This window comes from Bufo gargarizans, chromosome 2 (genome assembly GCF_014858855.1).
Source record: "Bufo gargarizans isolate SCDJY-AF-19 chromosome 2, ASM1485885v1, whole genome shotgun sequence".
Lineage (NCBI taxonomy): Eukaryota > Metazoa > Chordata > Amphibia > Anura > Bufonidae > Bufo > Bufo gargarizans.
Window position 1 is genome coordinate 427,835,228 of NC_058081.1, and position 22,416 is coordinate 427,857,643.

A 22,416-nucleotide genomic window follows, 5' to 3' on the forward strand; every position below is an offset into this window, starting at 1 on the left:
ATACCTCCTTCTCCTTGGTTCATCTGTGTATGCTGTCCAAAATCGCAGAGAGAGAAGCCAATACAGGAGGGAAGCATCCACAGTTTTTGAGGATGTTAGCAATTCAAAAATTGTAAGAAACAAATGCTTGCCAAGCAGAGGAATCTAACAAAGCTGTCTATGCTGTGAAAACAGTAGAAATTGGCACAGGAGTGATCATGTAACCTTACTATTTGTATTTCCAAGTTGGTTGGAACAACATGGTAAAACGTCACCTCTTCCATTTTTTAAGGATATGAAATACTAGCAACAAATGGATGCAGTATGGCTGTAAATACCAGACATACAAAACAGAAACTGACACAACATGACAATAAAAATTAATAAAATTAAATCTAGTTTTTGCAGAGAAAGGAGATTAAAGGGGTATTCCGGTTAGGGGATAACTATTAGATCAGTGATGGGCCTACTGCTGGGACCCCCACTGATCATGAGAACGGGAGCCCCATACCCAATGCAGCCACCTGAAGTAAACGGATGAAGGTTCGTCGAAACGCGCATCGGGGCTGGCGCCATCCTGGATGAAGCACATAATGGGTAATTGATTGTATGGTATATATGTTTGACTATTTTGACACTATGCTATTGCACTTTATTGTTATTTATATGTGGATACTATATTGAATCACTGCCCTTGTGTCTTCTTCCTGTGGATGCCACCTTTCCCTGCACCCATTCTTTATGTTTGGATTGTCCCTTATTTAATGTATTAATAAAATGTTCTTATATTTTATGCGGTCTGGTAGTTTTTTGATAGGTACTTGTAATGCGCTATACCATAGGCATATGTGTATTTTATTTTACATGGTGTTTGCACATCTGAGCATCTGCTCAAATGATACGTTGGCCTACGTTTATTCGGTGGTATCTGAAATGAACGGAGCAGACAGTCGCATATGCACGTGGCTGCTCCATTCATTTCTATGGGAGTTCTGGAGATAGCCAAGTGCAGCACTGTAGATATGGAATAATGTCTAACAGCTGGAATACCCTTTTTTAACCCCTTTGTTACCAGCACTGTACATGTACAGTTCTGGAGCAATAGGCAAACATGGTGCCCGCTCACACATGAAGCAGGCGTCATGGCCGGCAGGTGTCTGCTGTTTCAAACAGCAAAGACCTGCTGCTAATTACCGCGACCAGCAATAATGCCAATCGCGGTAATTAAAGGCTTTAGATGCCGTGATCAAGTAAGATAACGGCATCTAAAGCTCGCACTTCTGGGCCTCCTACCGACATTCCCTGTGGCCAATGGGGATGTCTGTAATTGCTTTGAATACTCTGAGTCTCCTTGACAAGACCCAGAGCATTCATGCTGCAATTCTTATTTGACCGCCAGATGGCAGGCCAGCATAAAAAAAAAATAGCAATAGACAGTAATACTCATTTTAAAAATACATAATTGTTCAAAATGAAAAAATTTAACAGATTTTATCGGCTCATATATGAGCTTCAAAATCATAAAAAAAAGTAAAAAAATTAATAAAAAAATATAAAAGTTTAAATCATTCCCCCTCTCCGTATAATAAAAAAAGAAATACCTAAATAACAAAATTATAAGCATCATGGGTGTTACAGCGACCGAAAACTATTTTTCCAATACGAAAACTATTTTTTCCAATATTTTTACACTATTTAGACATAAAAAACCTATACATATGGGGTATCGTTGTAATCGTACTGACCCAGAGAATGTAGGGCATGGGTCCGTTTTTAAGCAAACGAAACACTGTGGGAACAAAACCCATAAAACCGTGGAGTAATTGTGTTTTCATTCCAATTCCACCCCATTTGGAATTTGTTTTCTTCTTCCCACTACATTGTATGCCTTAATTAATGGTGGCATTAGAAAGTGCAACTTGTCCTGCAAAAAATAAGCCCCCGTACAGCTATGTGAATGGAAGTATAAAAAAGTTATGGCTCAAGGAAGATAGGAAAGAAAAATGAAAACCTGACCTGCCGAACGAAGTACTAAACATTTGTAGAGTCTCTACGTAACTTTGGGGCTAAAAAGCGGGTAAGATAGTATCTGTCCTTTATACTTTCCTTTATTGATACACACCTGATTTTAGGTTCCGAAACTGAATTAAAAAAAAAACTGAATGTGGGCAGCACCCAAAAGGCTCATGCACACGAACATATTTTTTGCTGTGTCCATACTGTTTTGTTTTTTTGTGGCGTATGCGGAACCATTCACTTCAACGGGGTCACAGAAAAAAACTGAAATTACTCTGTGTGCATTCGGTGCCTGTATGTCTGCATAGCAGTTCCACAAAAGATAGAACATGTCCTATTATTGTCCGCATTACGGACAAGGATAAGATTGTTCCATTAGGGACTGGCCCTTCCTTTCTGCAGAATGCACACTGCTGGTATACGTGTTTTGCGGATCTGCAATTTGCGGACCATGAAACATCCAACTGTCGTGTGCATGAGTACTAAAGGAAATTTATAATGAAAAATTAGCTACTATTTACAATTTGTTGTGTTACACATTTAAAAAATGTAATTCCAAGTTTTACAGAGCAGTTTAAGAAATAAAAGCTGAGCACTCACTGCTGTGCTGTGTATACATTGCTGTGGTGCGCAGTGTTTTCTTGTCACTTGTGTGTGATCTCTATCCAATGCAGTTCAATTGTTTCTGTCTTTTTTCTTTCCTCCTTTTCACCTTTCCTTTTCCCAATGTTCAGCTTAAAGGGAAAGTGTAATCAGGAAAAGGGCCTCTAAATACAGTAATTAGTGAAATTATACAGTTTTTACACTGTCCACTTAGCCTCATGATAGGCCGGCACATCTTGTTCTCAGAAGTTCACACATAATCATCACAGGCAGGATTACAATAGGTAACACCTATATACAAGGGATTGCACCATTCACAGTAGGTAGAGGTGACACTTCCCTCCACTCACTCTCTAGACTGCAGGCTCCTATGGTTTATTCACACATAGGTTTTTTGGCACTTCTGTGTTTTTCTTGGAATTTTTTTTACTCCTGCACCATTTTTGGCAGAAAAAAATTCCAGCTCCAGATGATAGCTGAAGTTCTATGGGAACAATGAAACACGGGACACACAATTATTTTTTGCTACTGGCATTTTTTATTTATTAAGTAGCATTTCTTGTCTTTCTGGCCTTGCAGCATGCTGTAACTGTTAGCATTTTTCAGGTGTTTTCATATCGCCTTCTCTATAGGGAAAAACACCATGAAGAAAACGCTAGTGGTAAAACACACTGATTGCAAGAAATGCAGCAAAAAACTTGCATTCATATAAAATGCTGCTGGCAGATTAAACTGCATTTTATGGTGACATTTTAATAGCATTTAAAGACATGCCTGCATGTCTTTAACCTTCACTGGACTTCTACCATACAAAGCCTGATCTTTAAAAATGGTGCCCACAAGCGGGAGTTGTAGCCTCCGGGTTTCTGCATTTTAAACAGTAAAGACATATGGGGCTAATGTCTGCGATTGTTGATAATGCCAATTGCATCTAACTCCTCAGTTGCCATGGAAAATGAAAATTGTGACCACAGCATCTGAAGTGACTTTCCACGGGAGTGCTGCGCTCACAGGGTTTTAACAGCTTCCCCATGTTGGGATCAGTGACACTGTTGCTTTTAGATAAAAGCCCTGGTTTCTGGGAAGAAACCAAGGCTTTTATAGCTGTAGTTCCTATGGTGCCCTGTAGACCAGAGCTCCATAAGAATATAGCAAATCTACAATGCATTGCAGTGGTAGTCCATTTATTGGAGAAGCAATCTAATGATTGCTAGTTATAGCTACCTGGGGTGACTTAAAAGAGTTAAAAAAAAATTGTATTTTAAAAATTTACCAAAATATAAAAATTCTAATCACCCTCCTTTCACCATAATAAAAATATAAATAAACAAATTATCCTATATGGTGAAGGCCATAGAAAAGGAAAAATAAAATGGCAGATTTACCATTTTTTTCATCGCTTCACCTCCCAAAAAAACTGTATAAAAAATTGGTATAACTAAAAACTAGAGATCGGTCTGCAAAAAAGCACCCCTCACAGCTCCATAGACATAGCTATAAAAATGTTATGGGGGTCATAATATGGTAATGAAAAGAAAAAACATTTGTTTCAGTATTAAAATACAAGAAAAACAACATAAATGTTGTATCCTTGTAATTGCACAGGGAGTGCCATAAAAACAAAACCTATAATTATGGCAATATTGAGTTTTTTCCCCCCAAATAAACTTAGAACTTTTTGCCATTAGAAAGTACAACTTGTCCAACAAAAACAAATCCTCATATGGCTAAGTGAACAGAAAAAAAAATGTTTTGGCTCCATGAAGGCAGGGATTAAAAAAAGAGAATGCAAAAATTGAAAATCACAGAGTGCTGAAGGGGTTTAACCCCCAGAGATGCTGCGCCTTAGGCGCCTTGTCTCTACTGTTTCAAACAGCAGAGGACCGGTGTTTGTTTTCATGTTTTGCCATAGACTTCCCTATTGGAAAAAAAAATGGTCACTATCGTAGCACCGCACAACCCTTTAAATACACCATTATTCACGGTAGTCGATGGCAGACACGTCCATACACTTATCTATACATTCAGCTGCACCATTTGATTTTGTTCTATCATAAAAAGCATGATTTGAGTCTGTGCTTGCGATTGTTTTTAAAAACAGAAGTCAGACCCTGTCATAACATATATGTATGGACATATTAGCACATAAAGGTTAGTGGCTATCTCAGTATATACTCCAACAGATGTAATTTTGAGCGAGTTTAATTTCTTTGTATTATTGTGGCCGTTTTTCCTCTAATGTTCCTTTTAAGACGCTTAAGAAAATATAATTCATTTGTGAGATGATCATTTCATGCAGCCATTTTCATTGTACATTAGACACAGTGATGTTTGATTTGTTCTTTATATCCATTTAAAAAACATCTTGGTCTAACGTGAGTAACATATTTTGTAGGTGCCAAGCAGGATATCATGGAGAGAGATGCCACGCACTTACCCTTCCTTTGGGGAATCCACCGAGCACATATGATCACACAACTGTCTTGGCCGTGGTTGCAGTTGTTCTCTCCTCTTTTTGTCTGATTGTGATATCATCACTATTAATATTAAGGTATGTCTAAGGTTTTGCTCACACATTTATTGGGCGGCTCTCTTTTAATAATGTAAAAACATTTTGTACTGTGGAATATCAGTTTGACTAAATCATAAGTAATAAAGTCCTGATGCTGCCCTATCCCTCAATTGAACTGACCCTGCACTAATGTGGGATTCATTTACATGAACCTTTGGTATAGATATTGTAAAGAAAACGTAAGTGAAGTATTATGAGATGCCATAGTCCAGCCATGTTTTATGTCTACATTTTTGGAAACAGTCCCCACAAGTTATTGGATTTTCTGTACATGCTGCAATTGGTTCTTTATGCAACTCAGCATTACAAAATATGATGTATTTGGAAAGGGACACAATTTTCATAATTTAATCACAGTACACCACCAAAATGGATTTGAAACAGAGCTATCAAGATTAAAGAGAACCTGTCACCATGGAAATGCAATGTAAGCTGCAGGCGCAATGTTAGAGAACAGGAGAAACTGAGCTATATACCGGTAGTTTTATGGGAAAAGATTCCTGATTTGATTTCCTGCTCATTCTGGGCTGTGAAGTCAAGGAGGCGGTCTCCAGTGACCGATAGCTATCTCTGTATTCACAGTCATAGGAGGAATGCTGTCAATCACTGATAGGGCTGCCTACTTGACTTCAAAGCCCAAAAAGAGCAGGAATTGAAATGTATAAATTACAAATTTGAATGAATCTTTTCCCATAACACTATATATCAGTCTGCTCAGCTCCTCTTGGTCTGCAACATTTTGCCTTCAGCCCAGACATTGTGTTCAACATGACAGGTTCCTTTTAATAAATTGAAGTGGCGATTTCAGCGTTAAAGGGACATACCTCCCAACTTTTTGGGACGGTCAACGGACACTTTTGGTTCCTAGTGTGAAAGATCCATTTTCCCTCATATTTATACACTTAAATAGTTTTCTATTATTCTGAATTCTTATTATTCTTCATTATCTGAATTACCTTAATTTCAAAAATTCAAATTGCATCAAGTAGTAGAAAAATATCCAAATAAGAACCAGACAAACACTTACTGGATCAATATTGTTATGGCGCAAATCTACACCTCAGATCAAGAAGAGGAACATATAAGGAGCAAAGAGGGACTTGGTTCAAAAGTAGGGACTGTCCCTCCAAAAGAGGGACATTTGGGAGGTCTGAAGAGGACCTGTCAGCTCCCTCTCCAGACATGTCTGTTTTAGTAACTCATTGCATTTCCCTTTGCAATAACAACACTGGAGCATCTATTTTGCAAGAAACTATATTTTGCCTTGTTCCTCAGTTATTCCTACTTATGAATGAATTCCCAATAGTCTGCAATAAAAGCCCAACCGGTAATATCCAGTTGTACCTGCTGGCAGTTTATTCATAAACATTTAGTAGGAATAAAAGAAGAATAGCACAACACAGAGCCATAAGAATAGATGTTCCAGAATTATTGTAAGTGGAATGCAAGTAGTTACTAAATTACACCTGCCAGGTAAGGTGAAAATTCAAGGGGTTTAACAGAATACATAATTTAACATGTAAAATTAGTCATTATTACATAGTCCCCCCCGTTCTCACAGGATAACAAGTACTTGGTCAGTTGGCTGATATGTAGTTTCATGGTCCAATGTGATCTGTCTCTCATTATTTCATGACAAATTAAAGAGGTTGTGCCAAGTATGATTATTATCTCCTATCCACAGCATCTGATTGCAGAGTCCCCCACTTTGCTTAGCTGTTGCCAGCCTGCCCATAGAGAATGAATGGAGCGTATGTTTAGCATGCCAGTCTATCAGGATGGGAACATGGGACCCCCATTCTCAGGTCTCAGGTCCCAGCATTCAGACCCCCACTGATCTGGTAGTTATCCCCTATGGCGTAGCGTGGGTTGCCAGCACCCGGGGCGGGCCATGTATTGCGCGGACCCCCCCCCCCCCCCCTCAACCTGTGGACACGCCCCTTTTACAGATAATGTAGCAGTCCTATATAACACCACAGATAACATAGTGGTAACTCTTTAAGTACAAATGATGTAGTAGATGGGTATAAGGCCCCAGAATTCAGAACACGCACAGTATGACCTGAAGTCTGGGGCCAGGATGCGGCAGGGTGGGCCAAATTCTCAATCCACCCCCCAACCCTACCGTATAACAAATATGTGTTTGGACATTACATACATCACTACAAAATATACAGGAGAATACAGCACCACATACCTCATCCATCCAGTGACATCTCCTGTGATGTAGACTTTCCTCAGCGTCTTCATCCGGAGATAAGACCCTATGACACCTTCTTTCAGCCGCGTCTCATCTATGCAGAGTTTTATTATTATTAGTTATTATTATATATAATGGCCCCCTCTGTATAATATATAATGGCCCCTCTGTAATATTAGAATATATAATGGGCCATTATATATCCAAATAATACAGAGGGGGCCATTATATATTATAACAATACAGGGGGGGGGGTCATTATATATAGTAATTATACAAAGGGTTTATTATATATCCTAATAATACAGAGGGGTCATTATATATAATAATTATACAGAGGGGCCATTATACAGTCCTGATCAAAAGTTTAAGACCACTTGAAAAATGGCAAAAAAAAATCATATTTAGCATGGCTGGATCTTAACAAGGTTCCAAGTAGAGCTTCAACATGCAACAAGAAGAAATGGGAGTGAGACAAAACATTTTTTGAGCATTCAGTTTAATGAAAACAACGAATAAACTGAAACAGGCTGTTTTTGAGCTGATCAAAAGTTTAGGACCACACCTCAAAAAAAAAAAAACTAAATTCCCCCAAAACAGAAATCCAACTTCCAAACATGAACTCAGTAATGAGTAGCTCCGCCATTATTGTTTATCACTTCCAAAATTCGTTTTGGCATGTTTGATCCAAGCGTTTCAATGAGGTGAGTGGTAACCTTTCTCCAAGTGGTGAAGACGGCCGCACGAAGGCCATCTACTGTCTGGAACTGTTGTCCATTTTTGTAAACTTCCCTTGCCATCCATACCAAAGGTTCTCTTAGATCAGGGGAACATGCAGGATGGGCCAAAAGAGTGATGTTATTCTCCTGGAAGAACTCCCTTGTCCTGCGGGCATTGTGTACTGTAGCGTTGTCCTGTTGAAAAACCCAGTCGTTATCACACAGACAAGGGCCCTCAGTCATGAGGAATGCTCTCTGCAACATCTGGACATAGCCAGCTGCCGTTTGACGCCCCTGCACTTCCTGAAGCTCCATTGTTTCACTGAAGGAAAAAGCACCCCAGACCATTATGGCACCCCCTCCACTGTGGCGCGTAGAAAATTTCTCAGGTGGGATCTGCTTGTCATGCCAGTAATGTTGGAAACCATCAGGACCATCAAGGTTAAATTTTTTCTCATTAGAGAATACAAATTTCTTACACCTTTTGAATGTCCCATGTTTGGTGCTCTCTTGCAAAGTCCAAACAAGCAGTTCTGTGGCGTTCAAGGAGACGAGGTCTTTGAAAAAATTATTTGTTTTTGAAGCGCTTCAGTCGTGGATGCCGTCTGATGGTTATGCGGCTGCAGTCAGCACCAGTAAGGGCCTTAATTTGGGTCGAGGATCGTCCAGAGTCTTGACAGACAGACAGTTGGATCCTCCGGCTGATGACATTTTTTCTTCAACTTGACTTTTTTGTTCCATAACCCTCAGGATCATTTAAGAAATTCCAAATGACTGTCTTACTGCATCCCACCTCAGCAGCGATGGCGCGCTGTGAGAGACCCTGCTTATGCAGTTCAACAACCCAACCACGTTCAAAAAGGGAGAGTTTTTTTGCCTTTGCCATCACAACGTGTGACTACCTGACAGAAGATGACAATGAATCCACATCTTTGCACAGATTTGGCCTTTTAAAGACATGTGGTCCTAAAATTTTGATCAGCTTAAAAATAGCCTGTTTCAGTTTATTTGTTGTTTTCATTAAATTGAATGCTCAAAAAATGTTTTGTCTCACTCCCATTTCTTCTTGTTGAATGTTGAAGCTCTACTTGGAACCTTGTTAAGATCCAGCCATGCTAAATATGACTTTTTGCCATTTTTCAAGTGGTCTTAAACTTTTGATCAGGACTGTTTATAAAACAATAATACAGAGGGGGCCATTATATATCCTAATATTACGGAGGGGTCACTATATATAATATACAGATGGGGCATTATATATTATAGTTATACAGAGGGGCCATAATATATAAACATTATACAAGGGGGCCATTATATATTATACAGAGGGGCCATTATATATTATAGTTATACAGAGGGGCCATAATAAATAATTATGCAACGGGGCTATTATATATAATAATTATACAGAGAGGCTACTAATAATGGTCCCTCTGTATAATTCTAATATATAATGGCCCCCTGTATAATTATTATATATAATGGCCCCCCTGTATAATTATTATATATTTTGGCCCCCCATGTATAATTATTATATATTATCGCCTCACTGTATAACTATAAATTATAGGTATACAGTGGGGCCATAATATATAATAATTATACAGGGGGGCCATTACATATTAGAATTATACAGAGACAGAGGGCCCATTATTAATAGCCTCTCTGTATAATAGGGCTGCAGCTAACGATTATTTGAATAATCGATTAGTTGCCGATTAATTTCTACGATTAATCGATTAATCGGAAAAAACGACAAAATTACCAAACAGTGAGGTTTATATGATCTTACTTGAAAAATTATGTTCAAAGGCCATATTAAAACAAATTGTGGACGACACTATTATGGGGGATCTGTGGACGACACTATTATGGGGGATCTGTGGACGACACTATTATGGGGGATCTGTGGACGACACTTATGGGGGATCTGTGGACGACACTTATGGGGGATCTGTGGACGACACTATTATGGGGGATCTGTGGACGACACTATTATGGGGGATCTGTGGACGACACTATTATGGGGGATCTGTGGACGACACTATTATGGGGGATCTGTGGACGACACTATTATGGGGGATCTGTGGACGACACTATTATGGGGGATCTGTGGACGACACTATTATGGGGGATCTGTGGACGACACTTATGGGGGATCTGTGGACGACACTTATGGGGGATCTGTGGACGACACTTATGGGGGATCTGTGGACGACACTATTATGGGGGATCTGTGGACGACACTATTATGGGGGATCTGTGGACGACACTTATGGGGGATCTGTGGACGACACTTATGGGGGATCTGTGGACGACACTTATGGGGGATCTGTGGACGGCGTAGTTATGGGGGATCTGTGGACGGCGTAGTTATGGGGGATCTGTGGACGGCGTAGTTATGGGGGATCTGTGGACGGCGTAGTTATGGGGGATCTGTGGACGGCGTAGTTATGGGGGATCTGTGGACGGCGTAGTTATGGGGGATCTGTGGACGGCGTAGTTATGGGGGATCTGTGGACGGCGTAGTTATGGGGGATCTGTGGACGGCGTAGTTATGGAGAGGGGGATCTGTGCACTGTTATGGGCATAACAGTGCACAGATCCCTTTCCTCATAACAGTGCACAGATCCCTTTCCTCATAACAGTGCACAGATCCCTTTCCTCATAACAGTGCACAGATCCCTTTCCTCATAACAGTGCACAGATCCCTTTCCTCATAACAGTGCACAGATCCCTTTCCTCATAACAGTGCACAGACCCCCCTCCCCATAGCAGTGCCATAGACAGATCCTCCCCCCCTTCCCATAGCAGTGCCATAGACAGATTCCCCCTTCCCCCTTCCCCCTAACAGCCCCGGCCCCGATGCCTGCATCTTTATTTTACCTTTTTACAATGACGCTCCCGCTCCTGTAACAGCCAGGCAGAGCGGACGGCGGCGTAACGTCACTCAATCACGTGACGCGCCTGCTCCGCCCACTTCATGAATGAAGGAGGCGGAGCAGGCGTGTCACGTGAGTGAGTGACGTTACGCCGCCGTCCGCTCTGCCTGGCTGTTACAGGAGCGGGAGCGTCATTGTAAAATGGTAAAATAAAGATGCAGCGACCGCCCGCCCGAATAGCAACGAATCGGCGATTATTCGATAACTGGATTCGTCGACAACGAATCCAGTTATCGAATATAATCGATTACATCGATTAATCGTTGCAGCCCTACTGTATAATTATAATATATAATGGCCCCTATGTATAACATATGATGGCCCCCTTGTATAATTATTATATATTATGGCCCCACTGTATAACTATAATATATGATGGCCCCCTTGTATAATTGTTATAATTTTATGGCCCCACTGTATAACTATAATATATAATGGCCACCCTGTATAATATAAAATGGTGCCCATTCTTTCTAAATATACTGGCCTCCTTTGTATCTCTTCTGCCCACCTCCATAGTGCCCCCAGTATGACCCCCAGTACTTACATAAAAAAAAAATTATAATAATAATACTTCATCACTTCTTGTAGTCTTTGCTTGGGCGTCCCGGCGCAGGCGGTCAGGAACACATCACACTGCCCTCCTGCGCCGCGTCATTGCGTCATCTCGCGAGACCCGGCGCAGGAGGTCTCGGTGATATAATCGCGATCTCCTGGACTCCTGCGCCGCTCTGCTGCTTCTTAAAGCTTCAGGCCAGGCGGATCGGAGGGGATGGGAGCCATAGGCCTCCATCATCCTCATTTTACTGCCTTCTGTGGCTTAAAGGCTGGAGATTGTTGTCCTCCAGCCTTTGTTGGTGCTGGAGCTTTGCTCATGTCTGGCTTATTCCATCTGCCCAGTGCTTGAGGGCCACCTTGTGGAACATACTGTCACGGTGGGGAGTGGGGGAAACCCCCACCCCCCCTCCGTACAATGTGGAGCAGACGGAATAGCAACTAGGTCCGTTCATACGGTTAGGAGTCAGGGTGAGGATTAGGGAAGTTCTAGGAGGTGTCCAGCTCCCTTATCCCAGCTTCCAGGCCTAGTTGCTTTTCCATCTGCTCCACATTGTACGATGAGGGGTTCCCCCCCCCTCCCCACCGTGACACATCCACCATGTCCCCCACTACACCAGTGCCATCAGATCAGCCCCTCCATGCCATGTCCCCAGCGCCATCAGCCCTTCTATTCCTTACATGTCCATCCCCCACTCACGCTCAGTGGTAACATGATTTAAACGAATCCTTGATGCAGGGAAATTGCATTGAGGATTTTTTACATCGAGTTATCGTTGCAGCCCTAATTTCATCTATCTCATTTAATGTTTCTGTGTGTCATTAAGATATCAACAGTATCCCCCATAAGAGTGACCTCTACATCACCCCACCCACTTACCAGTAAACTCCACAGCCCCCACCCCTTAACACTAACCCCCCACAGTGCCCCGCCTCCTTAAAATGGGACCGCCACAGCAGCCCACCCCCTTAACTTTGACCTTCACAGCAGCCCGCCCCTTTAACAGTGAGTTCCACAGAACCCCACCTCCCTTCACAGTGATCTCCACAGGGGCCTGTCCATTCAACAGTGACCTCTACAGCACCCCGCCCCTTAACACTGACCTCCATAGCAGACCGTCCCCTTAACTGGGACCTCCACCGTTCCCTGCCCCCTTAACAGATACCTCCACAGTACCCTGCTCCCTTAACAGTGACCTCCACAGTGCCTGTTCTTTTTTAACAGTGACCCCCACAGCGGCTTGCCCCCTTAACAGTAACATCCACAGCGAACGCCTTTTAACAGTGACCTCCACAGTGGTTATCCCTTTATTAATAAACTCCCTAGTACCCCGTCTCCTTAACAGTGATTTCCACAATAATCTGCCCCCTTAACAGTGACCTCTGCAGCAGTTGCCCCTTTAATAGTGACCTCCACAGTTTTCCGCCCCCCTTAACAGTAACCTCCACAGCGGCCCACTCTTTATTTGTGACCTCCACAGTACCCTGTCTCGTTAACAGTGATTTCCATAATAACCCGCCCCCTTATACGCCTTTTTCTCTTAGCGTCTGATGACAATCGTCCACTCTAATTCCTTTTATTATGGGGCATTATTGTCTTTAATTGACAATATATCATGCCCCACAGCATTAGTATACACTTAAGGTCATGTGAGTTACATCAGCCTCTACAACAACGTTGGCTAAGTGTCGCAATCTAAATCATATTAACTCACACATAAGCTGTCTTATACTAAGAATTTCCTTTGTTGCCTATAGCAACCAATGAGAGCTCATATTAATGACCTGTAGCAAAAAGGTGAGCTGTGATTAGTTGCTATATGCAACCTGATAATTATCCAGGCTAAGTGCCATAACAGACAATGGCTCCTGTAGTTTGGCGGTTAGATTACTAAGCGTATAATTGGAAAGCGCAGGGTGAAAATTTCCGCTCAAAACATAGTCTATGACATTCCCTCAGTCACAGGAGGCGGCTGTGCAAATTTCCTGATTGTAAATGCACCGGTGCAGATTCCTTTAGCGGACATACATACACTCAGCTTTATATACTAGACTAGCAGAAGGACCTGGCTTCGCACGGGTATATTTCATCTATTTGATTTAATGTTTGTGTGTGTAGTTAAAAGACATTAACAGTATCCACTATAACAGTGACTACTACAGTAGCCCGCCCCTTTAACAGTGACCTCCACAGCGGCTTGCCCCTTTAACACTAACATCCATAGCACCCTCCCCTTTATCAATGACCTACACAGCGGCCGTCCCTTTATTAGTGACCTTCACAGTACCCCGTGTCCCTAACAGTGATTTCCACAATATCCCACCCCCTTAACAGTGACCTCCACAGAGCTCCGTTCCCTTAAAATGTGACCTCCACAACACCCCACCCCCTTAACAGTGACCTCTACAGCACCCTTCCCCTTAACACTGACCTCCATAGTGGACCGTCTCCTCAACTGTGACCTCCACCGTTCCCTGCCCCCCTTAACAGAGACATCCACAGTACCCGCCCCTTTAACAGTAACCTCCACAGCATCCCACCCCCTTAACAGTGACCTCCAAAGCAGCCTGCCCCTTTATTAGTGACCTCCACAATACCCCATCTTCTTAACAGTGATTTCCACAACACCCCGCCCCCTTAACAGTGGCCTATACAGCAATCTGTCCCTTAACACTGACCTTCATAGCGGACCGTCCCCTTAACTGTGTGTCACAGAGATACCGAGACATACGGATGTCCCCTCTACAGTGGGTGACAGAAGATCTGGCAACACGGGCTTTGATCTGACAGGTTTCCTTGTGGATCAATAGACGTCTGTGTTTCTGATACTAGCCACACCTCTAACTTCCAGGTGTTGCTATTGTGGTCATTTAACTTTCATTATTTATAGTTGCTTCTTCCACAATGTTCGGTTATAGCTTCAGTGGCATCTGTGGTCTCCTGGTGTTTGGTTCTCGGCTGAGTTCCTGTTGCTGCCATAGCTACTGGAAAGTTAAGTGTTTCCTTTCCGTTTTGCATTTTGTTTTGGTTTATCTGTGTGTTCTTTTTCGCCTGCCGTTTGTTGTAGGCCTGAGGGAGACTCCTGGTCCTTCCTTTCTGGAGAAACAGGTAGTCTCAGTCCTGTCACTATCGCCAGGGTATTATAAAGTGAGTTAGGTCTCTACAGTAGGTACTCCTGAGTATGATCTCACCTACCTTTGTCTGTTCATACTGATAGCCAGTCTGGACTGTGACTAGGGATTTGACTAGGAGGTGTCCTTCTTTCTTCCCTCGCTTTCAGTCCTTGTTCCTTGTTCCCTCTCTTTCTACGTCCGGTGTGGTGTTTTCCTCTCACACACAGGCGTGACATTGTGAACTCCACAGCAGCCTGCCCCTAGGGTGGCCAGAGGTACGGTTGTAGGCCGGACAGTCCGGCTTTCAGACATCCTGTCCTCCGTCTGGCGCAGGGCCTGGACAGATACAGGGATGTCATTTTAAACAGCTCACTCTCAGACAACAGCGCTGTGCTGTCTGAGCGTGAGCTGCAGAGATAAAGTCAGCCTCCCAACCACCCCTGCAGCTGACATAAGTTGATTTTAACCTTCATTTTTTCAATCCCCGTCGGCTGCAGAGTGGTAGGGCGTGTGGCCCAATTGAGTCGGGCGTGTGGCTTAGCGGGACGTGGGGGCCGGGTTTTTAAGTCCGTCTTTAGAGGGTGGCCTGAATGTCCACCCTACCTGTCCCCTGAACTGTGACCTCCACAGCACTCTGCTCCCTTAACAGTGTCAACCACAGCGCACTGTCTCTTTAAAGCTGACCTACAGCAGTGAAGAAAAATGGCTAGGTTGTTATGGAATTGTGGTGTAAAACTGTGTGTATGTGGAAACTAAGGGCCTGCAAGCTTGGCTGATACGGGTCATGTGACCAGGCTTCTATTGGCTAATGCATTTTTTAGGAATATCTCAGGACCAGTATGTGCTAGAGAGCTGAGACCCAATCTGAAACCTGCCCGGACACCTGATGTACCTGTGTGCCAAATTTCGTGATTGTAAATGTGACGGTGCAGATTTCTTTAGCGTACATACACACCTGCACACACTCAGTTTTATATATTAGATAAGCGGGACATTTACTAAGACGTCTTAAGCCCCAGTCTTGATTCCCTCTGTGCCGCCGGAAGATGCAACAAATTGATGTTGAAGCGTCAGCCTGTTATGGAATTTTTGCATCCTTTGGCAGGGGTTGTGGAGTTAATATATATTGATGTCCTGTCCTAAGGTTAGGTCATCAATATCTGATTGGCAGGGGTCCGACACCGAGCACCCCTGCCGATTAGTTTGAAGAGGAGGCGGCGCTTCATGTGAGCACTGCTTCCTCTTCATCACACTACGTGTCTTCTCCTGTGGAGCGGCGGCATAGTGTAATTACAAATACTCGCTCCTTTCAAGTGAATGGAGCCAGTACTTGACATTATACTGCATTTCCGAGGCGACAGGCAGTGTAATGAAGAAGCAGCCGCCTCCTCCTCAAACAGCTACTCAGTGGGGGTGCCAATCGGATATTGATGACCTATTATGACTGTCAATTAAACTGTTTATTCTAGAATACTAGAATGTTTTCTGAAGTGTATAGCGCTGCAAAGATGTTGGGATGATGCTTCACAGTATTGATGGATAATTACCCAAAACATGCCACAAAAGCATCCCTCTGTCTGAGGGATCCTGAGCAAAACTTGGGGTCATGTAATTGAATTGACCCAGTTGCTGCACTAAAATCAGTATTAGCCACTCCAGCCTGGTCAGTACACTGCATTTGACCAGGGGTCCAAATATTCATGATATTCAACCAAAATGAACGTGCGTTGGTTGAAATTTAGCAACAAACTATTGTTTTAACGGACTATGATTATCTGAAAAGAGGTTGGTTAGTAGATGCTTAGTAGATAATTGGAAAAATGTACTTATTAAGCAAAGTTGCGGTATAATGAAAGAGTGGATATGGAGAAACGATGTATGTGTTTAGGCTGTTTATTACAACAAAAGCTCTGATTCTGATAAGAGCAAGGCTGTTTATGTAAAATGTATAATTTGAAATCATGTCTCTGTAATTTCTGGATATGAGCCGGATAAATACCGATTTATGTAATGAGACAAACTGGGCTATTTAAAGGGCCCTATTGCGCATATGCGCAGTTCGCCCCTGAAGAAGCGAGGCAGCGAAACCCGGGTCGGGCAGGAACATGACGGTCTCAAACGATATTGTTATATGCCTTTTGTCAAACAACTCTTGTGAGTAGAATAAAACGTTTTAAAATCATTTGCTAAAGGGTGCTTCACTATTGTGCCAATCTTCTTAAACCCCATAGAGGAAACTGTCTGTGGAAGATCGGACCTTTTGGGGTGATAAGGAAAGGGGCCGGAGCCCTATGCCATCCACTGTTGACCGGGGAATATAGTTTCAAGCAGCGCGGTTCCAAAACTTTCATTATGCAGTAAAACTGACTTCATTCTTCAAGTCGGTACAAATCCAGCGATACCATATATGTGTACTTTTCCTTGCGTTTTGATGCCCAAAAAATGGAAATTGTTTTTTCTTTGCTGTCATATTCTGACCCTTATAACTTTTTTGTAGTTATGTGTGCGAAGCTGTATGATGGCTCATTTTTTGCGGAGCAATCTGTATTTTTCATTGATATCATTCATGGCCATGTATGACTTTTTGATCACTTTTTATAAAAAAAAGAATTATGGAAGGAGAACCAACAAAAAAGTGGAAAATCGTTTTTTTAGACTTTTTTTGTTTTACCTTTTTCCATATAGGATTAATACTATTATTATTATTTTGTTAGTATGCACACAGGCTTCGGCTCCTCCGATCGCCGCACGGGGAGCTGGAGCATAACCAGAAGCGCAACCTTTCGGTTTTCAGTGTGCTCAGATGCCGTGGTCAGCTTTGACCATTGCATCTGAGGGGTTAAATGTTCGCGATCTGCATTACCGTGGGTGTCTGCTGTAGGAAACTTACACTTACATCTACGTCCCTTTCGCAGCAAGAGGTTAAAGGAAGAAGGAAAAGTCCACTCTTTAATTTCATTTTACAATATTCCGCAGTTTGCGACCACGTGAAAAATGTCAGTACTTTTGCTTTTCACCTATCTTGTACTAATTTTTAATATAACCATGAGCTTGCCTAATGCTTAAAGGGTTTCTGTCACCAGAATGAACCCTATTAAACTAGCTGACATTAGCGATGTGCTGATGTCAGCTGAACCTAACTAGTCTATTCCTACTTTTATCTATGCCCCCGGTACTCCAGAAATGTAACTTTTATAATATGCTAATTACCCTCTAGAAGCAGGGAAGGGGGCGTTGCCCCTGCTCCTAGAGGCTCTGTTCTCCCACCTCTGGCCCCGCCCTGCTACACTAGATTGACAGGGCCAGGCAGCGTTGGTCTCCTGCTGCCAACCCTGTCTGCCATTTAAATCTTGCGCCATCCCGTTCAGTATTTGGCGCAGGCGCAATGAGTGAAAGGTGCATACCGGCTGCAGGCTTCCTCACTGCGCCTGCCACGAATACTGAACGGCACAAGAGTTCCCCAGCGCACAGGGTTAGCAGTTGGAGGTGAAGGCCTGTCAATCTAATGTAGCAGGGCGTGGCCAGAGGTGGGAGAACGGAGCCTCTAGGAGCAGGGGCAGCGCCCCCCTGCTCCTAGATGCTAATTAGCATATTATAAAAGTTATATTTCTGGAGTAACGGGGGCATAGATATAAGTAGGAATAGGCTAGTTAGGTTCAGCTGACAATAGCACATTGCTAATGTCAGCTAATTCTGGTGACAGAAACCCGACCATGCTGCAGCCAATTATGACTAGCCATTCAAGCTACTTTATATTGCATTTAATGTGTTGTTTAATGACTTACCTTTTCTGTTTTGATTTTATTTTTAAAGGTATCACAGAACAGGCGCTTATCATGTGGACAATGAAAAAAAAATTAAATTTGCAAGCCCTACATAAGGACAATTCTGGTTACTCAAGATTCTGAAAAATTATGAATAACTGACATGGACTCAAACATGAATTCCTGGCTTATGTAATTAACTGTTACATACTGGAATGTAGTAATAGATGTCTGTTTATTGCCATTGTACAGATCATCCTTATAAAACAATATTGTTTGGTATTTATCCAATGAGAGCAGAGGTACATTAATAGTAACGTTTTCATTCTTGTTAAATCATAGGTTCAGTAACACGGTTTTCCTAGCTTTTCACTTGTCTTTCACTCTGCAGCATTAAAGGTGTTGTCTGCTTTTTTTTTTTTTTATATTGATGACCTGTCCTCAGGATAGGTCATCAATATTAGATTCAGCGCTTGTGCGATAATTGGAAGCATTTGTAGAGCATAGTGTACAGTGCCACTGCAGCCTTTGAATGCGGACGCAAATTGCAGTTTTCCATGGAAGTTATTCTAGGAATAGGTCTTAAAACTGCTAGTTTAAAACAAGACAAACGTGTACATTTTAAATGGTGGTTTTCTTAAGGCAGAGTAATGTGGCTTCTAGCTACACCACTACCCATATATATGTGATTACCAGCTAAAGTTTCTTTCCCATGAAGTATAGGCAAGCCTTTCTTAAACATTTTAATAGCTCATTAACCAATGTCTTCACATCTATAATATGCATCATAATAAGTGTATGTATGTGTGTGTGTATATCTATCTATCTATATATATATATCTCTATATATATATATATATATATATATATATACACACACACACATATACACGCACAATCTGATCATACTTGTGGGCCAAAACATTGTCCTGTGATGGTATTGACATAGTAAACCTTTGATCAGAACATTTGTGCGGTCATATTGAGGAAGTGAGTTATATTTTAAGGTGTATTGTTCACAAGAAGCAAACTAATGAAAGTTATTTTCCCACAAATGTCTTATTACTGGTGGCCCGCCATTCACTAGTAAAAGGGTCCTAAACATCCTGTTCTTAGTTGTCTGTGCAACTGAAAACAGCCAAGCACTGTACTCTTCTGTCTCTTTCTTTCCTACATACTTTGAATGGAGCAGCAGTGTGCATGCTGAGGTCATGCAGTGAAGAGGAAACCTTGTTCTTATTTTTGGTTGGGGTTTAAGAAGTTAAACATACAGTATGTAATATAACAAAATGCTATGAATAATGGAAAGCATAATCACTAAAAGTAAGAACTGCACTACAGGAAAACAAAAAAATAATAATTAAAAAGCCTTATTTCCTTTTTGTCGGTGCTGGAGGATGCAGTGATCAAAGTTTGAAAATCCTTAGTTTACATGCAGATGTCTGGCAGCACTGTTTTTTTTGTCTGTCAGCACTGTTTGTCTTCTCTCTTACAGAACTGTTGATTGGTATTTGTGGAAATGTCTACTATGCTTGCTAGACGAAGGTGTACACCATTTGTACAATTAAAAGACTTTGAAAAAAAGGGACAAATAGCAGGACTTTGAGAAGCTGAAGTGAAATCTTGGAAAGAATTGGACGAGAAGTTTCTGTAGTGCACCATGCTGTTAACTGTGGTCAGAGGAGGCCATTCACACATAGAGAAGCATCTGGATGCTGTATCAGACCTTAGGCCAGAAGAATCTGTATTCTTTCGTCATGACAGAAGTGTGTACTAACGCGAAAGGGCTGTAGCCTCACTGCACACCACATTTTTATCCTGCAATTTTTATGGAATTTGAAAGTGTCAGATTTTAAAAGTGGTGAATTCTGGTTTTAAGTTCTCTTAAGTTAAGATGGCTGGAAGTGACAGATTGCTGGAAAAGCTGAGCACCACCATTTTTTTGTCAAGTCTCTGTCCATCAAGCTATTGGTGATTAGCCGTGCCAATTATTATGTTACTTTTTTAACTGCCATAGAAGAAGAGCTGCTGTAACCCAAAGGACAGTCACTGCTTCACATATTGGTTCTGCAGTAGCCCCTGCAGTGACCGCCCGTTCCACAAGAGACAGTCTACTTGAAGCAGGACTGCAATGATGCACTTCATTAGCTTATTTAGCCTGCACTGGTGGCACAACAGAGAGACATTGGAGGCATTAATGGCAAAGAATAGTTTCTAATGATGAAACCAGGATATCCCTTAGTACTAATGATGGCCACATCAGATTACACATCACAATTTAAATCACTAGTCAGTAAGGCTTGATTTAAATCATAGTTTTCTACATAAAGCCTCATTCTTGCTGGTATAACTTATAATATGCAAGTAGATAATGATTTTTAGAATAACAGCTTTTCATATTAGTTTGATTAGGTTGATTCTGTATATATAGGTTTGTAGAAGTTAGGATTAAGGTCTTTTTCTCAACTCTGTTCATGTTTTAACATTTTTGCTGTGAAGAAGAGGCATGTGATCTCTGCTGAGTCAAATTCAGTTTTGAGAACTGCAAAAGTAAGCCAAGCCTCTGGGATAATATCTTGTAGGCAGAGAAACTGCCCAATAATCTTACAAAAACCTCTGGAAGAGCATGGTATTGTGAATGGATTAATGGAATTTATTTGCCAAAGAAATTAAACATATACAGCCTTATTCTACATAATTAAAAAACAAATCTTTATTTCATGATGGAATAACCTTTGGATGGTAATATATTTTCCTCAAAAAGCATTTTATATATAAAAAAAAAATCTGATTTAAATAAAATAAAAATATTTTTATTTATTTATTTTTTAAATCATTGATTTTTATCCACCCTGGCAGAGACACACAGGACAAACACCAGGTGTCATAGTGTGGGGTACCATTAGCGGCCACCCACATTCCTGTCTTGTATTCATAAAGGGAACATTGACCAGTCCTTCTGCCTTTTTGACTCAGAAGATGTGGTGTTCCAAAAAGATTACGCCTGCCTACAGACTTCCTGCACTACACAGCATGCTCTTCACGGTATCCAGCAGCTTCCCTGGCCAGCTGATTTGCCAGATCTCATCTTTGAGAATGTCTGGAGTGATGGATCTCCCATGCACAGCAGTCAACAATCACCTTGGCTGAACTAGGAGTCCAATTTGAAAGCTTGGAATGACATACCAAATGACAATAACCAGCATCTGTAGGACGGTTTCCATGCTAGAGTGGCAGCCTGTATTGCAGCAAATGGAGATGCCACCCAGTATTAATGTGACCTTGCCTCAACATATAACCTGCTGCAGAACCCAAGGTAAAGGGTGCACCACCTTGGTTTTTTCATTTTCTGTTACTCTATTGACAAACATAGTGGGGTGAAAATTATCAAAAGGGTAATACTTGAAGTCAGTTTTGCATGAGTCTGTGTTGGCGTACTTCATGCCACATCAAATGTTGCGTGGGGTTTGATTAAATTCGTTAAACCTAAAACTATTGTCTTGGAAAACTGCTCCAGTTTTTCTACTCCACACTCCTACTGAAGTGAGATTGCAACTGTTTTTGGGACTTAAAAAAAAAAATCTCCATAAATCTGGAGTGAGACTCATTAACATATCTTAACCATGCCCATTTTCCCACCCACATTTTAAAACTGGAGTTGAGAAAAAAATGCAAAAAACAGAATTCCATAGTGAAGGCCTGATAAATCAGGGTGAGAGTGTGTGTGAGTGTTTGTGTGAAAAAACACAATTTAAGACATTTTCCTATAAATTGGTTGTCTGATTAAAGAAAGCTTGTGACACAGAGACATTAAAAATGAAGAAACCTAATAGAAAGTGCAGAGAAGAAAGTAAAATGGACTGGGGAAGATTTACTAATCCTCTAGATGGCATAAACTTAGACTGTCTAGACATGCAGCAAATTTATCACAATGACTCATGCTAAATGATAA

At 41.7% G+C, this 22,416-nt stretch overlaps 1 protein-coding gene across 3 annotated transcripts in view; it reads left to right on the forward strand.

Moving 5' to 3' along the window:
* The window catches only part of HBEGF (heparin binding EGF like growth factor), a 103,312-nt gene extending 83,975 nt beyond the window's left edge, over positions 1-19,337 (forward strand). For all 3 annotated transcript variants that reach the window (XM_044277794.1, XM_044277793.1, XM_044277792.1), the window contains 2 exons: positions 4,994-5,149; positions 18,514-19,337. In XM_044277794.1, coding sequence (XP_044133729.1) covers positions 4,994-5,068 — 75 coding nt within the window. In that variant the 3' untranslated portion in view covers positions 5,069-5,149; positions 18,514-19,337. The remainder of the gene's footprint in view (positions 1-4,993; positions 5,150-18,513) is intronic.
* The last annotated feature ends 3,079 nt before the right edge of the window (positions 19,338-22,416 follow it).